At 32.7% G+C, this 21,663-nt stretch overlaps 4 protein-coding genes across 6 annotated transcripts; 2 read left to right on the top strand and 2 right to left on the bottom strand.

Annotated features, from left to right (window-relative positions):
• Window positions 1-1,490: 1,490 nt before the first annotated feature.
• Window positions 1,491-5,514, bottom strand: LOC110996965. The gene is made up of 8 exons (XM_045629005.1): window positions 5,485-5,514; window positions 4,690-5,207; window positions 4,512-4,579; window positions 4,027-4,169; window positions 2,777-2,872; window positions 2,181-2,279; window positions 1,606-1,665; window positions 1,491-1,535 (listed from the first exon to the last, which is right to left on the bottom strand). Exons 1-8 carry the CDS (start codon window positions 5,512-5,514, stop codon window positions 1,491-1,493), a joined length of 1,059 nt encoding a protein of 352 aa, XP_045484961.1.
• A 304-nt stretch (window positions 5,515-5,818) lies between these two features.
• Window positions 5,819-8,197, top strand: LOC110996954. Its single transcript, XM_022264865.2, has 2 exons — window positions 5,819-6,508; window positions 6,653-8,197. Exons 1-2 carry the CDS (start codon window positions 6,261-6,263, stop codon window positions 7,761-7,763), a joined length of 1,359 nt encoding a protein of 452 aa, XP_022120557.1. The 5' UTR covers window positions 5,819-6,260; the 3' UTR covers window positions 7,764-8,197.
• Window positions 8,198-12,948: 4,751 nt separating this feature from the next.
• Window positions 12,949-16,199, top strand: LOC110996952. Of its 3 annotated transcripts, XM_022264862.2 has the most exons (6): window positions 12,949-13,179; window positions 13,365-13,556; window positions 14,076-14,214; window positions 14,776-14,911; window positions 15,017-15,160; window positions 15,629-15,738. In XM_022264862.2, exons 1-5 carry the CDS (start codon window positions 13,036-13,038, stop codon window positions 15,153-15,155), a joined length of 750 nt encoding a protein of 249 aa, XP_022120554.2. In that variant the 5' UTR covers window positions 12,949-13,035; the 3' UTR covers window positions 15,156-15,160; window positions 15,629-15,738. The 3 variants fall into 3 exon arrangements, with proteins under 3 accessions (XP_022120554.2, XP_022120555.2, XP_022120553.2); XM_022264863.2 differs by lacking the exon at window positions 15,629-15,738 and having other exon boundaries at window positions 15,017-15,161; XM_022264861.2 differs by lacking the exon at window positions 15,017-15,160 and having other exon boundaries at window positions 12,952-13,179; window positions 15,629-16,199.
• Window positions 16,178-21,414, bottom strand: LOC110996953 (ras-related protein Rab-8A). The gene is made up of 5 exons (XM_022264864.2): window positions 21,183-21,414; window positions 19,882-20,081; window positions 19,347-19,439; window positions 18,892-19,005; window positions 16,178-18,715 (listed from the first exon to the last, which is right to left on the bottom strand). Exons 1-5 carry the CDS (start codon window positions 21,304-21,306, stop codon window positions 18,632-18,634), a joined length of 615 nt encoding a protein of 204 aa, XP_022120556.2. The 5' UTR covers window positions 21,307-21,414; the 3' UTR covers window positions 16,178-18,631.
• Window positions 21,415-21,663: the final 249 nt, after the last annotated feature.

Genomic DNA, 21,663 nt, shown 5'->3' on the forward strand with positions numbered 1-21,663 from the left:
GTAGCCTGTCTAGCATTAGTTCCAGGCCCTTTTATCAACTAGATAATAATCGTTAAGTTTATAGTAAGCCTTTTTATACAGCTTTTCTTTAACACATTTCTTAAATTTATTAAAATACAGAAATAAATGAGCCTCTGGTATTTTAATGAAGAAGAGTATCCCTTTTCCCACAAAAGAATTACTAACCTTAGATATAGTAAAATTAATGTATTAATGTATTACTCAAACAGCAGCAATGGTTGAGGTACATTTAAAATTATAATACAACCTATCATAATAAAACATTTTTTCTTGTTATGTAAAATTCATATGTTTTTTTAAAGGAAATATATTTTATATAGGATTTTAATTTTCAAACTATATTCTTCATATAAAGGTGTAAATTTCAAAATTCACTTAGGATTTCATTGCTCATGGTATTTCCCAGTCACTTTGCCGAATAAACGACGTATAAATGGCCTTTCAATTACTTACCCGGAAAATTCGAAATCGACTTGAACAGAAATTTGTGTAAATGTCTCGAAGTGAGTTTTCCGTACACTGGCGTCGGGCCATAATCAATTCTAGTACGAGCGGTACGAGCTACATAGGCAATGTTTCCGCATTTGAAAACGGAAATCAGCCTTCCCATCGCAGTACTTGACATGAAAGCTTATTTGTGTCTTATTACGGAGAACTACGTAGGTTATTTATTGTTAGAGAGAGTTAATAGCTCCATTTAAATTAAATTAAACGCTTTAAAGGCCACTCGAGTCCTCAGATGCGGATTTGAAGACCTAGCTGCTAGGCCCCATGTGCCGCTTCTCCACACCTTTAGACAAGATATTATGATATCTTTAGAAACGGTGTACTAGATCGTCACTAAACTCATTCTTAAAAGGCCGGCAACGCACTCGCGAGCCCTCTGGCATTGAGGGTGTCCATGGGCGGCGGTATCACTTAACATCAGGTGAGCCTCCTGCCCGTTTGCCCCCTGTTCTATAAAAATTAAAAAAAATCTGCGTATGGGTTGTCTAGTGTCTATAGGAAACAGTTTGTTGAAAGAACTACAAAGAGCAAAACATTTTATTAAGACAAAATTGTACAAATATATTTTTTTAGACGTTTAGCCGCCCTTCGCATCTTGCCGCCCTAGGCCCGGGCCTACTGGTTCTTAGGGCAAATTCGCCCATGGGAGTCCTGTTTTGAAAATGTTCATGCGGTATCACTTACTATCAAGTGAGCCGTTTGCCCGCTGTTATATAAAAAAAATATTACCTCTTTTTATTTTTCTGTCAAATTGTATTTACGCTGTAATATGAGATGACAACGACAGGTAAAACTGGGGAATTAGATTTTAAATTAAAGTTAAAAGTAAAACCGTTTTACTTTCACAGGCTTTTTAATTAACACATTTACATTAAAAATATGTATTTGTACGATCTAAGCGGACCTATCTACTATATTGTGAAAAATATTGTATTATTAAAATAGGATGTTGCAAATAAATTTTATGACCGTAGTAGTGTATATACCGAATACGAAGCTTGCAAAATCTGAAAAAAAAAGTAGTCACTTTTATTTGCAATATGTAAAGTAACCTATAGATAAAATTACCAAACTTACTGATACAAACAATTCCATATCAAACACTTTTACATTGAAAGCTACTATCTCCACGTGTACCTGTAAAATAAAATTATTATCCAGATTTAAATATATATATATAGTCTTTTGTACAATACAATAACTAAAGAGTGGGTAAATAGTGACAAATTACAATTTCTAAACTTATTTTAAAACACAATTTTTTTAATTTAATTTAATAATCAGCTCTATTTTTTTAATGTATGTATTATCTATTGAGATTTTACTTTGACAAAAACTTCTTTTTTTTTAACGTTCGCGCGTTGATTGCTTTATGACAGCCATGTTATATATATAATTCAAATATTATAATTATATAATATTTGAATTCGATCTCTGGGGTCCTTATCAAATTTAAATTACGTTCATTCCAAATTTAAATTACGTTTAATCAAAGCAACTTTTATAGGGGTTGAAAACTAATCTTTAATAATAATAATAATATATTTATTTTATTTCTCACAAATACATATACAATAATTGTCATCTTAATAATTATAATTTAATTGTAATCTTTGTAAAGATATGATTAAAAAGAGTATTTAATATTATACCTGCGATCTGGCGATTATGAATTGTACCATTCTCCGTATTTCTGGCCGGTGTATCTGCTCCCAGCCACCACAATATATCAATGTCGCTGTTTCTAAGGACTGAATTCAACAATTTACATTTTCATGTCTTAGTTCCAAAGGGTAACAAATCACTAGTGTTGCATATACAATATTAGCACTTTTGAAGCTTCAGTGGCTTAGTGGTGCGAACTTAGTGCTTATAGATTAGTTCCTATACTTTGTAGTTAACAAGTACATAGACTACAAAAGTTAGTGAAATAGACGAAAATATATGTGGAATATATTATGTTTGTCTTTCGTTTTCCAACTTGTTTGTATGTAATCTTAACACTTATAAACAGCGTAAAATATGCGTTTGCGGAAATAAAAGCCTATCGCACCTCTCTCAAAACATAATGATAATGGCGTATAGATTGTTACAATAATTAATGGTTGGGGAAACTTTTTATCTTCGATATCGATTCTATATATTATATAAAATAGAATTACAGCTCAAGGAAAATAAATCTAAAATTTTATGTACATATTGTAATTATAATGACTGACTACTTACATATTTTAAATGATGTACTTACCATATCTTTTAATTTAGCTGAATATAGACAAGGCAGGAAAATGTGTAAGGTACTACCAATACAAAAAATTAAGTATTTTAAATCAAAACCTCCACCCTGAAATAAAATTATAAAAATATTAAATCCTTTCATAACCACACATTGTAATGTGGTCCAAATCAGTCAATTACAACCATAGCTATTATTTGTAGGAAACCTTCAATCACTGCGATATCGTCATTTACTACTGTCCTTCGGGTCGGCCAGGTGATTAGACTTGTCAAGGAAGGACCCCTTTATGTCAGAGGAAGATTAGAACATTTTAGGGTTATCACAGTCTTTGTAGCAATAGATTTAGAGAGAACCTCTATGGCTACTTCTATCTTTATCAGGTGATCTAAATGGTAATCAAGTTTCTAATTACTCATATTTACGTTCAATAGGTTTTGAGACATCAAAAATCCAAAAATATACTAGTTTCTTTGGCGTTTGAAATCAAGTTGTTTTAGTTGAAAGCGATCTTATATTCGTACTGTTACTCTTGCCTTTGTCGTTTATTAAATTTTAATGGTAATTCTTTGATAATATTTATATCCATTATAATTATAAATTTTGTACAATGTGACGGCACATTCTATATTAGCCATAAATCCTATCTTTTCCCGGGTTACTACCCGTGAACCTTGATAAATTATACGTAAACCTTTCTCACAAATCACTCTGCATAGTGGTGAAAATGGCATAAATCAGTGCAGTTATTTTGAAGTTTTTTAATCAAAAAGACGATCGAGGTCTGATTAATATGTAATTTTAATTATTATTTCTGATGTGTAAAAATGAATATAAAGAGGCAATAAATGTCTACACTGTCCGATGGCCCGCATCCAAAAGAACTTAATAATGTCCGCTGTTAGGGCGGTTTGAGACTAGCGTACCGGTAGTGGCGTTGTGACAGTACGAACATAAATTCTGATTTATGAATTTGCTATTTGCTTATACAAGCTTAGAAGCGCGTCAACGCTCGTACGCGTTGAACGTATGCCCAAAGGCCCGCCTGTACGTGCCTACATGCGGTCCCAAAGACGAGCTTGTACGCGCGTAAAAAGCGGTAGTCCATAACCGCCCTAATACGGTGCTAATCAAGAACGAAACGAAGGCATTGCCTCGTGAAACACTTAATATGAAATGAAAATCTAATGTTTAACCTAATTGGTCTTATAATTTATTATTTTTTAGTAAGTCTAAGAAAATAAAAACAATGGATACGTTACATCAAGTAATATATACATTATATTACACAGTTGTATCATCGTCGCCAGCAATATTAAACCAAGCCAAATACTAAAAGTGTTTTGTATGATATCGACGAACCCAAAAATAGAACAAAAACATGGGACGCCCGACAGAAGTGATACTTTAGACTAATCTAAGTTGAATTATTTAATATTGAAATAGTTCCGCCAACCGGCAACGCACTCGCGAGCCCTGTGGCATTGAGAGTGTCTACGGGCGACGGTATCACTTAACATCAGGTGAGCCTCCTGCCCGTTTGCCCCCTGTTCTATAAAAAAAATATACGGCTAGCACTGCGGGTTACAGCGAGAGAGACACCGTAACGCGTTACGTAACGAAGCGGTTTACCCATAAGTGGAAACTTTTCAATACTTATTTTAGTAATTAAGTAATTGCAAGGCCTTACGGGATCATGACCAGGACAGATAGAAACATTTATGGCTTTAGATAAAGGTTTAATTACTTTTTGTATAAGAATCGAAACGAATCTGGTATTGACTATCTGAAGAAATTATTGTTTCCCCCACGAATCTAATCGCCAAAAACAATAAAATTATCTATACAGTAACTATTTCTTTAGATTAAGAAGACTTTTAAAATAAAGTATTTTTTAATATAATTGGAACCCCAGATTACCTTACCTGTAAAGTCTGTTTTGCTCTTTAATAACTTCAGCAACTCTTGTTTGTACTTCATTGACGTCTGCTCTCAACGCTTCTTCGAACATTTTGCAATACATTTTCATTTTCAAACATGCGTGGTTCGTGGATAAGCCATAGAATGAGTCATATCCGGAAAATCCGATCAGGTACAAGAAGCAGAAATAAACCATATACAAAAACATAAATTCGTACATTGGCGATTTATATCTGTCATCGTCCACCACAAACGGTATCCTTACTTCGTGCACCATAAACTTTCGGTTGACATCTTGAAACTCATAGTACATATTTCTAGCAAGGGCCATAGCTGGAAAAACTAATACGACTAATGCTACTGTTATAAACCATCCTCTGTCGGTGTAAGTTATATTGCTTTTGATGCTTTCGTCCGCGATCGCCTGATACGGGGCAGACATGTCATTATACAGAGCATAGTCACGGTTAATTTCGTTTATTATTGCTAACGCATGCTGGTTGCAGTAACATTGAATCAGCATCTGTTAATTGATTTTTATAAGTTTAATTCATCGAACAAAAACAAAGAAACATATATTAGAGAGCATTCAACGTAGTTTCGGTGAAATGGCTTGACCGTGCGATGCTCATGCCTGTGGTTTGAACCCTGCCTGTGCATTATTAAACTTTTTATACACTTTTGACGAACGCTCAATCCTTCATTCCTTAGACTTAGACCCACTTGGCATGCCAAAGTCGACGGCGTGTGTCAGGGTCAAAAGGCAAAACAAATATACAACGAGATGTTAAAATGCTTACTTCTGATAACCTGAACCGTTTCTTTCCCATGTCTGAGCTACAATCGCACCGGCTTTATACCACGATGTAATCGTTCGTGCAACACTAGCACACGGCGTAGCATTCGGCTCAGCAGCGATCGTCGCCGTAGAATCGCAATATCATGAACAAACGAGTTCAAATGTTCATATAACAACATGCGCAAGTGTGAACGTGCAGACGCATCCGCTAGCTCAGCAGCTCGAACGAACCGCTAAATTCTAGTTGTAGAAGCTTTACATCACAGTATAACGCGAAATCGTAGCATGGTGTGGTGATAACATATTAAACATTGAGCGACCAATCCTTAGTGTCGCAACCCACGCAAGCGCGTCAGTAGTAACTAATCCACCAAAGCATGGACACGTCCGTTCTTTTTTCCCTCGCTTAACATTTGTTTATTAGTTACGTTCCGTGGATTTTTACATTTCAATTAACAATAACGATGGCAGTTAATCTATTTCGGTGAATGTTGTGTATATGAACACGTAAAGTTGGTGCGCATTTCATTCAAATCACTTCATTATCGCTCGGATGAGGTTCAACATCATGTTCGAAAACACAACAATACGCACAGCGCCCGTTCTTAAATAAGCAACGGGAGCGGTCTCCTTACGGGCGCCTCATTGATATTCAGAGGTGACGCACGGCCGCGTGAGCGTTCAGTTTGAACATTGTATAGATATTTGTGTTGTGTAACAAATGGGTTATCATACCATGACCTCTAAACATACGTTTTGAACAACAACTTTATAGTTATGGCGACTACCAGTGAAGTTGATGTTGATCCCATTAAAACCAAGACCAGGTGGATGCGATCGTACGAACGATCAGTTACTCCCTCATTACTACGTGCTCTAGGCTTGATGAGGATTACATCAGCAAAAACAACCGTTACGGGTGTTCCACTTTCTGAATCACGTGTCACTAAAACTGATAAGAAGGCCGGTGGCTCTCATACTTCTTCGAGCAAGAAACGTCCGCAGAAGAAACGTTCCCAGTCCAAATCAGTAACTGCAAAGAAAACTCGTGTTACATCAGCAAAAACAACCGTTACAAGTGTTCCACTTTCTGAATCACGTGTCACTGAAACTGATGAGAAGGCCGGTGGCTCTCATACCTCTTCGAGCAAGAAACGTTCCCAGTCCAAATCAGTAACTGCAAAGAAAACTCTTGTTACATCAGCAAAAACAACCGTTACGAGTGTTCCACTTTCTGAATCACGTGTCACTGAAACTGACGAGAAGGCCGGTGGCTCTCATACTTCTTCGAGCAAGAAACGTTCCCAGTCCAAAACAGTAACTGCAAAGAAAACTCTTGTGGTAAAAAAAGAACGTGTTTCGAAACCGAAAAATCGAGCGAAGAAGAGGAGCTATGAGGAATCGTACGACGCAATTCAAAGCATACCAGCGGCCTCTGATAATCCGAAGAAGAAAGAGCATGCGTCACCAGCAACGACAGTTTCATCTTCAGCGCCCAAATCTACCGATGAAAATGCTGAGAACCTCTCGGAGATCACCAGCGCTGCTGACCAATTAAGTTTCTGGAAGGATATATTAGATAGTGACTTCAAATCGACGAATTATACCATGTATTTAAAAAATTCTGGATTTACTGATGAACAAGCCCAGGCTATACAAAGAGAATTTAATTTAATGTCTCGAAAGTTTTGTCGCGGACTCAGAAAAATTCAACCATGCATGAAAACACATGCGTGTGTAGAATGTAATTTTTCAATATCCCATGAGTGCACGTCCATACACATTGCGCAATTCTGGAACTTGGGCTCTAACGCTCCATGGATACATTATATTACACCTGAGTCAATGAACATGTGCGACTGTGATTTTAGCATTTGCCATTCTCACATTATAGAAGAGACTAAGACTAAGAGAGGGCGTCAAGCTCGAAAACGTCAGCCAAGTCCTTTGCCGAGTACCACGCCTTTGTTAGAAAATAATCAATCTGTAAACTTTAATTGTACCAGGTGCGGCATGAAAATAATCATAGCAAACCGAAATAACAAAGTTTGCTCCAAACTGTACGGTAAAATCAGTACGGACACCAATCTTCTTAAAATGTACTACTACTATATCCATAAAAATCTGGTCCATACACCTCAAACTGCACCAATTATATTTGAGATCTTTTCTTGCAACAATGGCTGTTGCCTGATATATCATCGTTGTCCCAAAGACGTTGTTAATCGCAAATGCTACCCAATACAAACCCCACCGACCATTACATTTTTACGAACCTAAGTAGTACAGGAATCAATTTAGCCATCGGCTGATTGCACATTGTAACAATCACCCTACATCCTAGAAGGCACAATGTACATATCGCAGAACGACGATTGAAAATATTGTCGCCTTTTCCAGTGTGCCCGTGATCTCAGGTCGTTGAGTAATGTTAATGATCATATACATGGAATATTTCACCCGGCCTAGCGCATTTCGATGTTAATTAGTATTATTCATTATCTGAATCGTCTTCGTGTGGTGAAGAATGGGCAAGAAACTCCACACTTATTCTTTTAAAATAGAATTTACAATATTTTTATACTAGTTAAATAATCATATTATGTGAAGACAATGTTCTCCCAGAATAACATTACTATACATATTGTATTGTTAGTATACATGTCCCTCACATATTTACAAATATCGAAACTTAGAATAATAATAGAATATTATATATTAGAGAGTAATAAAAAAACAATAAAACATAAAATAATGCGTTTGTTGTATTACATTATACATAACACTAAAAAACGAAAATATGTAAAATTAGATCCGCAACCAATTTATTTCGTCAAGGCTCTATGATTCCTATGGAGCAGGACCAGTATATTTCCAAAAAAATTTAACTTGGATATGATCCTTTAATATGCGTGTTCGTTTACTTTTAATATGTCACAAGGTATTTTATTGTAATATTTAACAAAGATGGTTGAGCTATTTCTAGTAATGAAATTGTGTCTATCACAGATTTTACTAAAAAGATGTAGATTCTTTCTTACATACAAAATATTTTTCATTTATGTATTGGCAAGGTACTGTCATAATATTAACCTTTTTAACCGGCTCCCTTTTTCAAAATAAAAATGGATTCAATGTCAGCAGCCCGACCCTACAGTAAAATGCCGTACGACATTATGCTGTGAAAGTTTTTAAAATATACCAGGCGCAGTTTCTACATTTGTTAATTAAAGTCTTATCTTTCTAACCGCATAAGTGGCTGAGCTCAGCTGGCCCGTAATAGATGTAATATGAAGTCCCCATTGTAACTTCTGGTCTAGCGTGATGCCTAGAAAAACTGTTTGATTAATAAATTCCAGTTTTCCTCCATTCAACTTGATGTCACATTCCCTACTTTTAACATATTTTGGTAACGTAAATCCCAACATTAAGAGCCTGTTTCACAATGTCCGGATAAGTTTCAAATAAACTATTTATTACTTATTGGTAGGATAAATAGTATATTTACGTTTCACGACTGTCAGATAGCGCTATACGTCATGAAATGCGAAGTATCTTATTTTGAACTTTTATCTTTCGAATAATTTATGTGTTTCATAGCTATTTGGCACTTTATCCATACATTGCTTATTTGGAACTTATCCGGACATTGTGAAACAGGCCCTAATTGATTTAAAAAGACTAATTAATCTGATAATTTGTGAGTTTGTGTTTAATAAATTAATATAAAATCACCACTTATGATGATGATGATTTACTACTAGTACTCCTGCTACCGCTACTAGTTTTTGAACACATCTTCCAGAACACAATGAAATACAGACAGTCTGATAACAGGAGGTCTATAAACGCATACACTCCAACATGCTTATCGAGCTCCACACAGGACAATTCCATAGAATTTTCAACCGACAATTTGATAAGGTCTCATACCCTTCCGGCTGAAATAGCTAACTACAAAATAATTTTCATAATTGAATTCTGATGTTAATTTATTAACGAGTGTTTAGTTTAACAAATATTATCGAACTTGGTTTTTTTCTAAAAACATTTATATTTTCAGTAAATTGGATTAGCAACCTTGAATATTCTGATGACCCAATCTTAAAGTATGTTGCTTTCCTTTTGGTTTATTAACAATTTGTTTAATTGCCAGAAGATACCTTTTTATTATCCACTCATAATAATTGTTTATTCAAAGGGTTAACTTCTGTTGTCTTACAAAAAATAAATCAGTACAACCTCTTTTAGGTCTTGGCCTTAGATTTCTGAATCTGTTTCATCATCATTTTTAAATCTAATAGACAAGTAGGTGATCAGCCTCCGGTGCCTGACACACGTCGTCGTCTTTTTGGGTCTAACACATGTCGGTCCTCGCGTTGTTTTTCTTCACCGTTCGAGCAAATGATAAATGCGCACATAGAAAGAAAGTCTATATTTTGCCTATTATTAAATCGAACCTACTCCCTCAGGCATGAAAGTCGCACGCTGCCACTGGGCTAACACTGTTGTTTTACAGCCTAGTTTAAATACTATCCGAAGTGTCCTTTACAACCACAGTATAACATGCAACAAGATTTTTTTCACACTACGGCAAGTAGCTGGTTCCTCTAGCACTGTACGCTTATATGTCACTGACCGTATACAAAGATTTTTAAAAAGCGTTCTTATATTTTTCTTAATTTCAAGTTCAAACAAGTATGAATAAGTCCTATTTTTCCATTATCAATTATGTGAGCGTGGTGGAAAATATTAACGACGAGAAAACAAAAGAGAAACGTAATGGCAAATAACTTTGATATGTTATTAACGGTAGGTACTGAAGACGTTTTAAAACACCATACCTTAAAAAGAATGGCAAGAAACGGTCCAAGAAGGTTGGTTTGCTGAATAAATTCTACAATATTTCCATCCATAGCATATCTAACGATATCTATACTGATGAATATTACCATAGGTAGCGAAGTTAACGTAATTAATCCTGAAAAATATATAACTTTAAAAACCCATCTTTACATATTTTAATCAAAATGATTAATAAATTACATAAAAGTTTTATTTATTTAAAGATTATTTCTGGTCGGTTGTGTCAATATTGCAGTAATTTAAAAAGGATTCTTAGGTTTTCTTGCGATTGGCTGATACTTCCGGTTCTAACGCATGGCCATCCAGCTCTGTAGCAATGGATTTATTCTTATTTAAGTAATTTAGTTAAGACGTATTAGTAATTTTAACCAAAACGTGTACCAGCACAACGCTGATAGTCTGTGCCCGACTTTTACATAAGTATAAGGATGAGATATTATTAGGAATCCGATGGAGCTTCATTGGGTTCCTTCGTATCATGAAAGATATGTACCTACTTAAGAGTTCTGACGTACAGGCTAGAATTAAAGATTAATACAATACAATAAATACATTTCTTACCGAAACCAAACAAACGGTGTTTAATAAATTTAGAATTTGGGTAAACAAAAGATGTTATCATAGAAAAAGTTGTATATTTATAAGTTTCCCTAAAACTCTTATATTTTCTATCATTTTCTGGAATGTCTATAAACATAATTATATTACGTTTTTCTAGTTATTTTACAAAGTACCCTACTTCTTGACAACTGTTAAACCTAACAACTGTTATAGATGATTTGTTTCATATAAGAGCGACTATAAGTTACATATACAGGATGTTCAAAAACAAGCCAGTAAAGCATACTCGATGTAATGTAAATCTTCGGTATGATGTAGTTTTTAACTTTCTTAGTTACAATACAAACGTAATAATCTTTCCTCTTTAAGATATTTGACTACATTATATTACTGTAGATATATTTCAATAAGACAATATAATAAACAAATTATAAATAGACTGATCAACCATCCAACAATCAAACCATGCTCATGATGCGTTTATCGCAAAAAAATAGTTGAAGAATTTGAATGCGTAGGGAACCAAAACTTTAATTTTCAAAGAAGTAAAATCATAAATGAAACAAAATATGTTTGTAGAGCACAATGCAAAGCTTTGGAACATTTCACAAGACTTCCATGTATAGGCAATAAAATTCATTATTAAGAACTATACTGTGTACTAGTTTACTTCGGCACGTGATTTTGATTTTTCGGGATTCCCTACTTACTCTGTATTTTATTTAAATATTGTTATTACAATTAAACTTTTGAAATTAGATATATTGCAATTGTAACTTAATATGATTAATATAGGTACTTGATTTTTATTACGTCCTAAGCTATCGCCGTAGGCTTGATCATTATAATCTTATAAAATATTCCCAAGATATAATCAAAGAGAATTCCTCTTTCAGGTAATTCGCATCATTAATAATTACTAAACAATAACGATTAAGTTATAATCAGGCTATTAATAATTATAACATTTTAATTTCTTACTACGGCTTTCACTTGACAACGCCTATCTTGCGAGTTTATTAATTACAGATATATTTATTATGCACAGAGAGATCAAAGTTTAAAGAGCTGACTAATTCTATGGGACTAAACTAAACCAAACAATGTAAAATGTATGTATTTTATAATATACATTTTTTTATAGAACAGGGGGCAAACGGGCAGGAGGCTCACCTGATGTTAAGTGATACCGCCGCCCATGGACACTCTCAATGCCAGAGGGCTGACGAGTGCGTTGCCGGTCTTTTAAGAATTGGTACGCTCTTTTCTTGAAGGAGCCTTAGTCGAATTGGTTGGGAAATACTTAACGGAAAAAACTGCCTACAAAAACGCTAAATAATTGTAAAGAGTGGTGTAGAGTTCCCTACCAACTCTTTTCTGCCGTTTTACTTTAAAATTAAGAGTAATTTATGTAATAGATTTTATAAACAGTATAGGATATTTAATATATATTTTCAAAAAATAAATAAATAATAACTAATAATAAGAGCATCTTGCAACAACTCCAGGTCATCGTAAATCACTCCTAATCCTAAGCATATTCAGGCTATGCAATAAAGTGCGAATTGGCGGCAGGACTAGAAAACCCCGAAATCGGATGGGCCATATGCTCCAGAGGGATCTCAGTTACACTGCCCTAGCACAGTATCGGCTAGAATGCTTTAGGCAAAGGTAAACGTGACCGACCAAAGAGTTTTATATTTAATAAACCTAGATATTAAATATTGTCAAAACAAGTATAGATTTGTAAATGTCAACTAAGACGGCTAAGACCTCAGTCAATAAAAATCAAAACAATTTTTCTCAATTTTCAATTGTGGACTGTATGTTCCATAGTAAATAAATTTAAACGTTTTGGTTTTATTAATAATTTTGACTGAAAAAACACAAGACCGGTACGGTCGAAATACTTAAGCCTCTCTATAACTATATATACTCTCTATAACTATAATATACAGCTAACTGTCAAATGTGGAATGTCACCTAATTTTGTCATTGACAATTAACATAATATTACACATAAGGACTAAAAAAAGCTTTTAGGTTTCAATAATTAATAGTATTTACTTTTATTTTATAATCAAGACAGATTTGTACAATGAATTTAATAATTTAATTTTATGATATGATTATGTGGAAGAAACTGCAGAACTCTTTATCATACTATATTTTATTTACGCAAGAAGACAATTTTAATATTAGTATTTCAGATTATGTGAAAATATGGACTATACATTTAACAACAGAACAATTTACTTCTTGCCTGAAGGTAAATTAAAACATTAGGTTTTTAACGTGAATAAATCCTATAATATTTCTCTCTACATAGTCAACAATATTTCTGGTTAATTAAGTATTAAAAAATCTATCAAACAGCTCAAAATATAAAATTGTTTTCTATTTTCTTATTCATATACCTTCTCTTCTATTTACATAATTTTGTAAATTTTTCAGGATAGCAATCGCATATTAAAAATTGAAACTAATGAATTGATCACAAATGGGGTAGACATGCTTTTACATCCAGAGAGCTTAAAAACTGCAGATGTTTCACAAGATGGTGAGAACTTAAGAATATCATTATGTAAATCATTTGGTTATCCTTTGAAATTAACAATGACACTTAAATTGGGGTCCCTGGAACTTGTAAGTATTCAGTTTCTATTTAGCAATTACTGACAGTTTTTTTGTCTAATAAATTCAAAATTTTTCCCTGCTGCCTGCCTGTTGATAATAGATTAGTCTTGTAATACTAGACTCACACAACATAGTCTACAGTTACAGGTATACAGTTTTAGTTACTGTGTTATTTATAACATTTATGTTAAACTGTAGGATTTATATATTGCAGGTCTTTAGTTAGTTAAAAAAAATATAATGTAATATCTTGGATGTGGACACTTCATATAAATATAGAACAACAATGAAAATAAATGTATCATATGTAAAGCTATATGTCTATATTATTTAACATGTAGCTTTGTAAGTTTCTGTATTTGTATATTTGTTAGGAAAAAACATATGACTACTATTTCAGATCCAAAGGCACTGGTGTAGTAGTAGCAAACTTATTTGCTGGTAATTCAATCTTAATCATAATAATATGTATATACAATAAGTTGCACAATACTTGAAATAACCCCATTTATTTAATAAAAATTTCAGTTCTTTCAAAAGGTGACAAGACCTTTATTGAAAACAATACAAGATCTTCATTGCAGTGAAAAAGAGTTACGCCTTTTATTGCAAAGCAAAGATAAAGAAATAGAGGAATACAAGGCTGAAGCGGGAGACATTTGTTTAAGTTAGTATAACTTAGTTTCTAACTTGCAAATTCGTAATTTGTGAGTTAAGTATAAATAAAAATTTCTTCTTTTCCTCATATCCTATATGCACCTAGGTCATTCCAAAATAAATCTAGTCTTAACAGAACTGTACAGCATAAGCTAAATGAAAGAGTACTCCTTGCTATTAAATAATTTATCTCATTATGAAATTCTATTTCAACATCTGTCTTAAAGGGGCCATTCAAGTATAATGCAAGTACGTATTAAGCACTACAGAGTGAGTGGGGTCTTTCTTTTTCTTATTTGGTAACTATGTCAACAGTAATTTTTTGCTATTTATACATACTACTTGAAAACAAAATGCATTTTCGAGGATTCCTACAAAAAATTAATGTTTATGTACTATTATTTTTGAGAGCTTTGCTTAGTTTTGCTGACAAGAGGAAAGTGGGAGATAAATTGCAGTAGACCTGCTTACGTTTAACAAAAATTAATTTTATTTTATTTCATTTAACTAAATATTATGAGGCTATTATGAGGCAACTAGTTGTATTTAATAGAAGGCTAATTTTTTACAGGGTATTTAAAGACCAAAACATACAATGATGTGGCACATATGGAAAAACATACATTATATGAAATAAATTTTGGTTCTATAAGTATACTAGATAATTTACTAGAAAAGTCGGTTGATGTACCTGAAGAATCAATCATGTAAGCTATAAAATCAGTAAGCTTATATATATTATTTATTTAAACTGACAAAACTTTAAAATAAGACTAGTAGTACTACAATTCATGCATATTTTTCATTTTAAGGCCTCAATTTGCATCAATTTCATTTTCCTCAGAACGAAGTTCTCTATCTGTGCCTGAAACATGTATAGGATACACATTTATTGAGACTTACTTTTGCATACCAACAGATACTAATACTCGAGAAATTGCATTATCATGAATAAGGTAGCGTTCAAGTCTTATGTAATAATAATGAATGTCAATGAAACGAAATACTTGAACTCTCCCGATTCTTTTTTTTTTTGAGCATTTCCGCACAGAGTGTGGGACTCGCTCTAAAAGCCCTACCCACTAAACCTCTCCTACCAATCACGTCACTATTGGGGTAACTTGAGGTCGCGTTAGCATTCTACCAAGACCCCGTGACTTAAACTCTCCCTATATAAAGCATGAAAACGTGAAAAATTATTATTGAGAGGTGTTATGTTCCTGTAACTATAAATTCAAACGAAGTTAATTTAATAACATTAAAATCAGATAGAACATAATGTGAGACATATTTCTTAATTTTATAACATTTAGATAATTGTTATTTTTATCCAACTTCCAATAACAGAGGTTTGCAATTTAACATGCAATATTCATTATGCTGTTTAATTTTAAAATAATAATATTTTAAAAATATTTTTACAGGAAACAAGATACATATGTCAAAATGGAGCCCACGTCACAAGACACACATATAGAAGTGAAAACAGAAGTTATGGAATTGAATCAAGATAATATTAAAATGGAGCCACATGAAATATCAACAGTTAAAAAAAGAAAAAGAAAACTTAATTTATAATTAATTAAGTGATGTACCTAATGATGATGTCAAAACTTTATCTTTGTAAAATTAAAACTTGTTCCTTGAGGTTAAGACAAATGAAGTTGGGAAATAATTATATTTAATTAAATTATTTATATATATATTGGTGAAATTAATAAAAAATGTGCATATGAATTTAAAAAAATTATTTAATCTAGATTTTTTTTCTTAAGATCTTATTTAAATATAACACGGGAATAGGGATGAGGGAATAATTAATTAAACTTAAAGGTAAGTAATTCAGACTTGAGACTAAGTCCGAATTAAATTCTACTAGTTTTGGGGCTAAGAATGGCTGCATTTATCAAATAAGTAGCTGATTCTCACCTTAACATAAAAAGTTATTAGTCCAAATGAATCAATAAAGCAAAGACGTAATAAAAATTTATTTGACATAAAGTAATTTTAATTTCCAAGTGTGCTGGAATTAAAATGCATTACATTATCCCGTTTATCTAAATTTTATCTTTAACATAATAAAACTGTTTTATCGGATACAACGCGTGCAATTATGTTTGAATTTGTATTTATCGAAGCAACGGTGTTACTATGAGCTGACATTGACATACGCCCGAACCCAATAAATAATCCACAATCCCATATTGAAAGCAATCTGAGATCAGACCGTGACGGTCGATTGATCTCCTATCTGCATCATAACCAAACCACAGACAATCCATTTTTGGCGACGGATAGAATGCAATCTCTTCGCTCTTTGTCATTCCATTTTACCCAGTTTACACTCATTATTTGATAATAAATATAAACCAAATACGGTAAATAAACCGTGCAATAATAATTAAATACATGTCTATGTTTAAAACATATCAAATAGCTTTTTAATTATTTAAAAACTGGTGTAAGTCAAAATTTAAGATAGAATATTGGCACAGTTGACTGTCATTTTTATACAAAGTTTATCCACATACATCGATCCGACCCACCATGGATAGCTTATATCGACTGATGGCTATTACAATCCGTCGATTGGTTATAGGGACACTTATCAATATTTGGATTAAGATGTCTATCTCAGGTGGTCAAAAATGGATTGAGATAGATTATGGGGTTTGGGCGATAGTCATTACGTATCACAGGATTTTTTAATTTTTGCACTGGCACGAAAACTAGCTTCGCTCTTTTTTTAGGCACATCTAGGTTTCTTTAATGAAATGTGTAACAAGTACTTGTGCTACATGATTTTAATCCTCCTTGTTAAACATGTATCAATATTAATGTGAACAATAAATCGTTACAAACCAGGAACGTTTTCTTTTAAACAGTAGAAAAAAATTAAAAATTGTCACTGTCTATTTTTTAAGAGATAAAATTACGTTCATTTCTTTCACCGCAATCCCATAAAACAGTTTTTAGATCTGACACACTTCAAACAAAGAGTCTTACAAAGATTTAAAAATATCAACAATACTTTGAACAAAAGTTTTCTACCAATGTCTATAAAATGTGTTTTGATTATACAATAACAATAGATGCCACTACAATTTTTTTTTTAATTTTAAATTCGTAAAAAGTGTTTTTATCTACAGAATTTAAATTTTAAATTCGTTCTAGACAATTGATGAATCAGTTATCTCACTATTTCTTTTTCTATGCTATAAGATATTCCAATAAACAAATATTTTGGAACTCATTTAAAATTCTATTCTGTGTGAGCAATGCCGCTGTTTACATAATTCCTTAGGACGATTAAGAAACGAGAATCGAGTCGGAATCTAATAGATGATGATGATATTAATTTCCTAACGGGAAAGGCAAAGGACTTTAGTCCATGCAGCCAGGTCTTGTTCTTTGTAATAATTGGCCAGAGCCGTCTCCAGTGTTCAGAATCTATTAAGAGCTATTAACGTAGAGCTGTCACTTAACGTTAAGTCTTGATTCTTTAGTCTTCAAAGTTATAATCTATGGTTATATTTAAAAAAGTTGGTACATGGGATCTTTTGAGTGTCGTAAGTCGTTTGCCTATTCATATTTCATTCCTTATGCGTCCTATGACTATGATTATTGAAGTCGTAACAGCTTGTTAAGAAAATTTAGATTTTACCTAATCAGGTAGCAGAAAATTGACTATTTTAGGCAACTACGATCAGACTATTATTACCAATATTATTAAAAAATTATGTGACTTAAATGATTTTTTTTAGTATTTTTGAAGACTACACAAATTTTTCTACAAAATCTTTGATTGACTAGTAATATACTAATACTTGTCTAGGTAATCAATTATAACAAAATATTTGTTGTTTTGATTTTAGTTTAGCTATACCAAAGCCTACTTATTCCTAAGAGGCAAAACATTGATCAGCAATATTGCTATAAAGATTCACAAATTTTTTATCGCTTTACAAAGATAATGTTTTCATTGCTTACAGGCCGTTATTAATATATAATAAACCGTTCTAATAGAAATTATATTTTTAATTCGTTGACACAAACTGGGCTGAATTCTCAATTAAATTCTGAAATTATTTTAAAATCTAGTAAGATTGTATCAAACTCAGGTCGTAGTTTTTGTTGTAATAGAAATAGTTTTCTAGAACAAATTAATCTTATATCTAGGAATGTCAGACGACGCGGTATTATATAGACAAGGGCAAGGACTGGAAGGAAATATTAGTTTTTAATCTGCAATGGCCAATGTTCTAAACTGCACTGCAAGCTTCGAATTTCATATATTATGAGGCATACTTAAAAGTCCACTGAATAGCCCTTATCATTATTATATAACTACCAAAGCTAACTTTTTGTTGCTGTATAAATGTTCCATCAGTAATCGCGGTTTCCTCAAGCTCTCATGTACTATGAGACTAACAACTGCACTTGGATACGTCTGTCTGGGATGCAGAAGGCTTGATAACGTTCTCTCTCTCTTTTAACTCGAAAGCATCCGCCTGGAATTATATAGTACCGTATTAATCTCAGATTCTGGTCCATTTTTATCATGAATCCAGGAAAACATGGCGCATACTTTAATAGTTTTTACCGCTTAACCATGTTTCTAATCACGCCAAATAATTAGGTACATTGTACTCGTTAAGGAATATTTTATTTAAATAAGATTAGGTACCTTAGATTCTCTGTATTCCCTTATTTTTCTTGCTAATGTGAGGAAAGCTTCTTCGATGTTTATATTATTCTTGCATGAAACTTCAAAAAAAGGCATATCAAAGTCATCTGCAATCTGTGAAGTATTATGGCATATAACATATATGTATCATTGCTATTTTATTATTAATTTAAATAAAATGTATAATGGATGAGAATTTATTAGATTATTTACCTACATAATACAGCATTGCGGGGCTTTTTACCTTTAAATAAATTTACATTTTCATTAAACAACCTTTAATTGCCGTAGTCACCCGGGACCGGCGGGGAAGCCAAAGTCTAAAAGTCTCTTAGGAAAGATGATGAGGAGATTTCAATACTCCCCTGCTGCTTAGCCTCTCGGCCACTTAAGGCTATGATCCAAGGGGTACCTGTTTATAAAAATAAATGTGTAAAATAAAGTAATTAACATACCTTTTGGCCTCTTTCTTTTGGTACAGCTCTATTGTTTTCATGAACGTCAGATTTATTTCCAACTAGAACTTTGATAACATCTGGAGAAGCGTACTGTAAGAGTTATGCAAAATGTTAACCAGTGCGTAATTTACAGATATAACTGTAGGGCCGGCAACACAATCTCGTCTTTCGTGTCTGCGGCCTTTTTCGCCGACCCGTTTGCGGTCCTTAAATAAATAGTTAAATTCTACACAGCACCACAAGGATTACCTTCTTTTTTTGGAGACCATATAATAGTTTTGTGTAAAATATAAACCAAATATCACTCATATCACTGGGTTCGCATGTAATGTAATTAAATGCCGGTTTTAAATATTATTTATTATTATATACAAAATTTTAAACCATATATATGTATACATATTATTGTATTTATAAAATATTTTTTTCTACGTTTATACTTAAATACTTTTCAGTAATTGTAATATCAGTTAAAATAATTTGCGTTTAATATAATACTTAACTAAAATAAAATATAAACTGTAATACCTACTTCTTGTATATTTCGTAGCCAATAAGACAAATGGTTGAAAGATTCCAGGTTTGTAATATCGTACATAAGAATAATTCCCATCGCGCCTCGGTAGTAGGCTGTAGTGAGGGTCCGGAATCTCTCCTGGCCGGCTGTATCCCATATTTGAAGTTTAATTGGCACCCCATCCAGGTTAATTATTTTTTGCTTGAAGTCTATTCCTGTAATGTAATTTATATAAAGTATAAATGAAAAATCAAAATCATTTATTAATATCGGAAACACAATGTACACTTATCAACGTCAATAAAAAATTAACATTAAATGCTAATTGCTTTTAGTTTTAGATTTACTGCCAGTTCTCAAATCAAGGGCGTAGAACGGACGAGAGAAATAAACTATCTGCAACTGTTTTTAATCGCCAAGTTTTTTTAAACGAAATGTTTGTAAGAAACTGAAACCATTATATAGTTTCAATTTTATATTCGCGATGTTTCAATCTCCATACGAGAAAACGTTATTTGCGATCAAAGAACAATAATTTGGTGCAACCGGGATTTACATGAATGACCTCTGTCGAGAATCGGGTTGAGTTACGACTAGACTAACATTGCTATGAATTATTCTGATGCGAAAAGTATAACTTATAAATGTTGATCGGGAAAATTTACTTATTTAAGTTTCAGTTCTAAAAACGTTACATCTTAAATATAAATTTGGATGTACCTACTACATACCTTTACTAAATTGAATCTCACATTGAATAAACCGAAAAATATTTTTACTCAAAAGAATATGTATGATACATGATAAATGAATTCTGGACCTACACCAACGTTCGGAATCTTTACCATTCGTTTTATGAACGAATATTAGTCATAAAATTTATAGGTTGACTCGTCTGCATATTTAAATTACCTCTGCATACCTACTTGTTTATTAAAATTATGTCCAACTGCAACCAGACGACGGTGTTTTTGTGATCTATTTTTTATTTAACTACAAACGTATTTAATTAAATCATAGTTTTTATTGAAACAATTAATAACAAACAATATTCTTGACACCAAGTCTAGTAACAACAAACTTGCATAAATTTCGTAAAAATAGAATTAGTCCGTACTTTAGCGTTGGTATAAAACTGTATACTGACGTATAAAACACCCCGGAAATTCAATAAATCAAAATTAAAATCGTAAATGGTATTGTTCTACGTCATAGCTTATTGTTCTTACAATATCCGCAATATTCCTTATTTTCTTAAGTCCTAACATCACCTGACTCACAAAGGGTAATAAACTGTATGAAGTAAATTTACTCACCTATTGTCGATATATAAATATCGTAATATCTTTCGTCACAATATCTATGCACAATACACGTTTTACCGACATTTGAATCGCCCAAAACAAGTAATTTGTATGTTGCAGAGAAATCTAAAGCCATCTTTTTGTTTACGTCGAGTGAACGCGGGTGGTTGCCCAAAACATCGGATGAACTGTCAAAAGTGAGAAAAATCAATGAAGGCGAGAGCGCATGTGCGGTTTAAGTGAACTCCGTATTGCAACAAGTTAGGTATGTAGGTACCTACCGATTGCCTACCCGTTATTTATCTTCCATTATATTATTCTTCTAAGACAAATAATCTCGTCTACATTACACGTTTCAAATAGAATATTGTACATTTTCGCTTTTTATAGATATAGGAATTCATTAAAATACATGTTTAGTAAATAACACTAACTTTTAAACAATCGCCCCATAATTTGAATATATCGGCTCGTTGAATTTTATAATGGAATA

The sequence above is a fragment of the Pieris rapae genome, chromosome 7 (genome assembly GCF_905147795.1).
Source record: "Pieris rapae chromosome 7, ilPieRapa1.1, whole genome shotgun sequence".
NCBI classification, from domain to species: domain Eukaryota; kingdom Metazoa; phylum Arthropoda; class Insecta; order Lepidoptera; family Pieridae; genus Pieris; species Pieris rapae.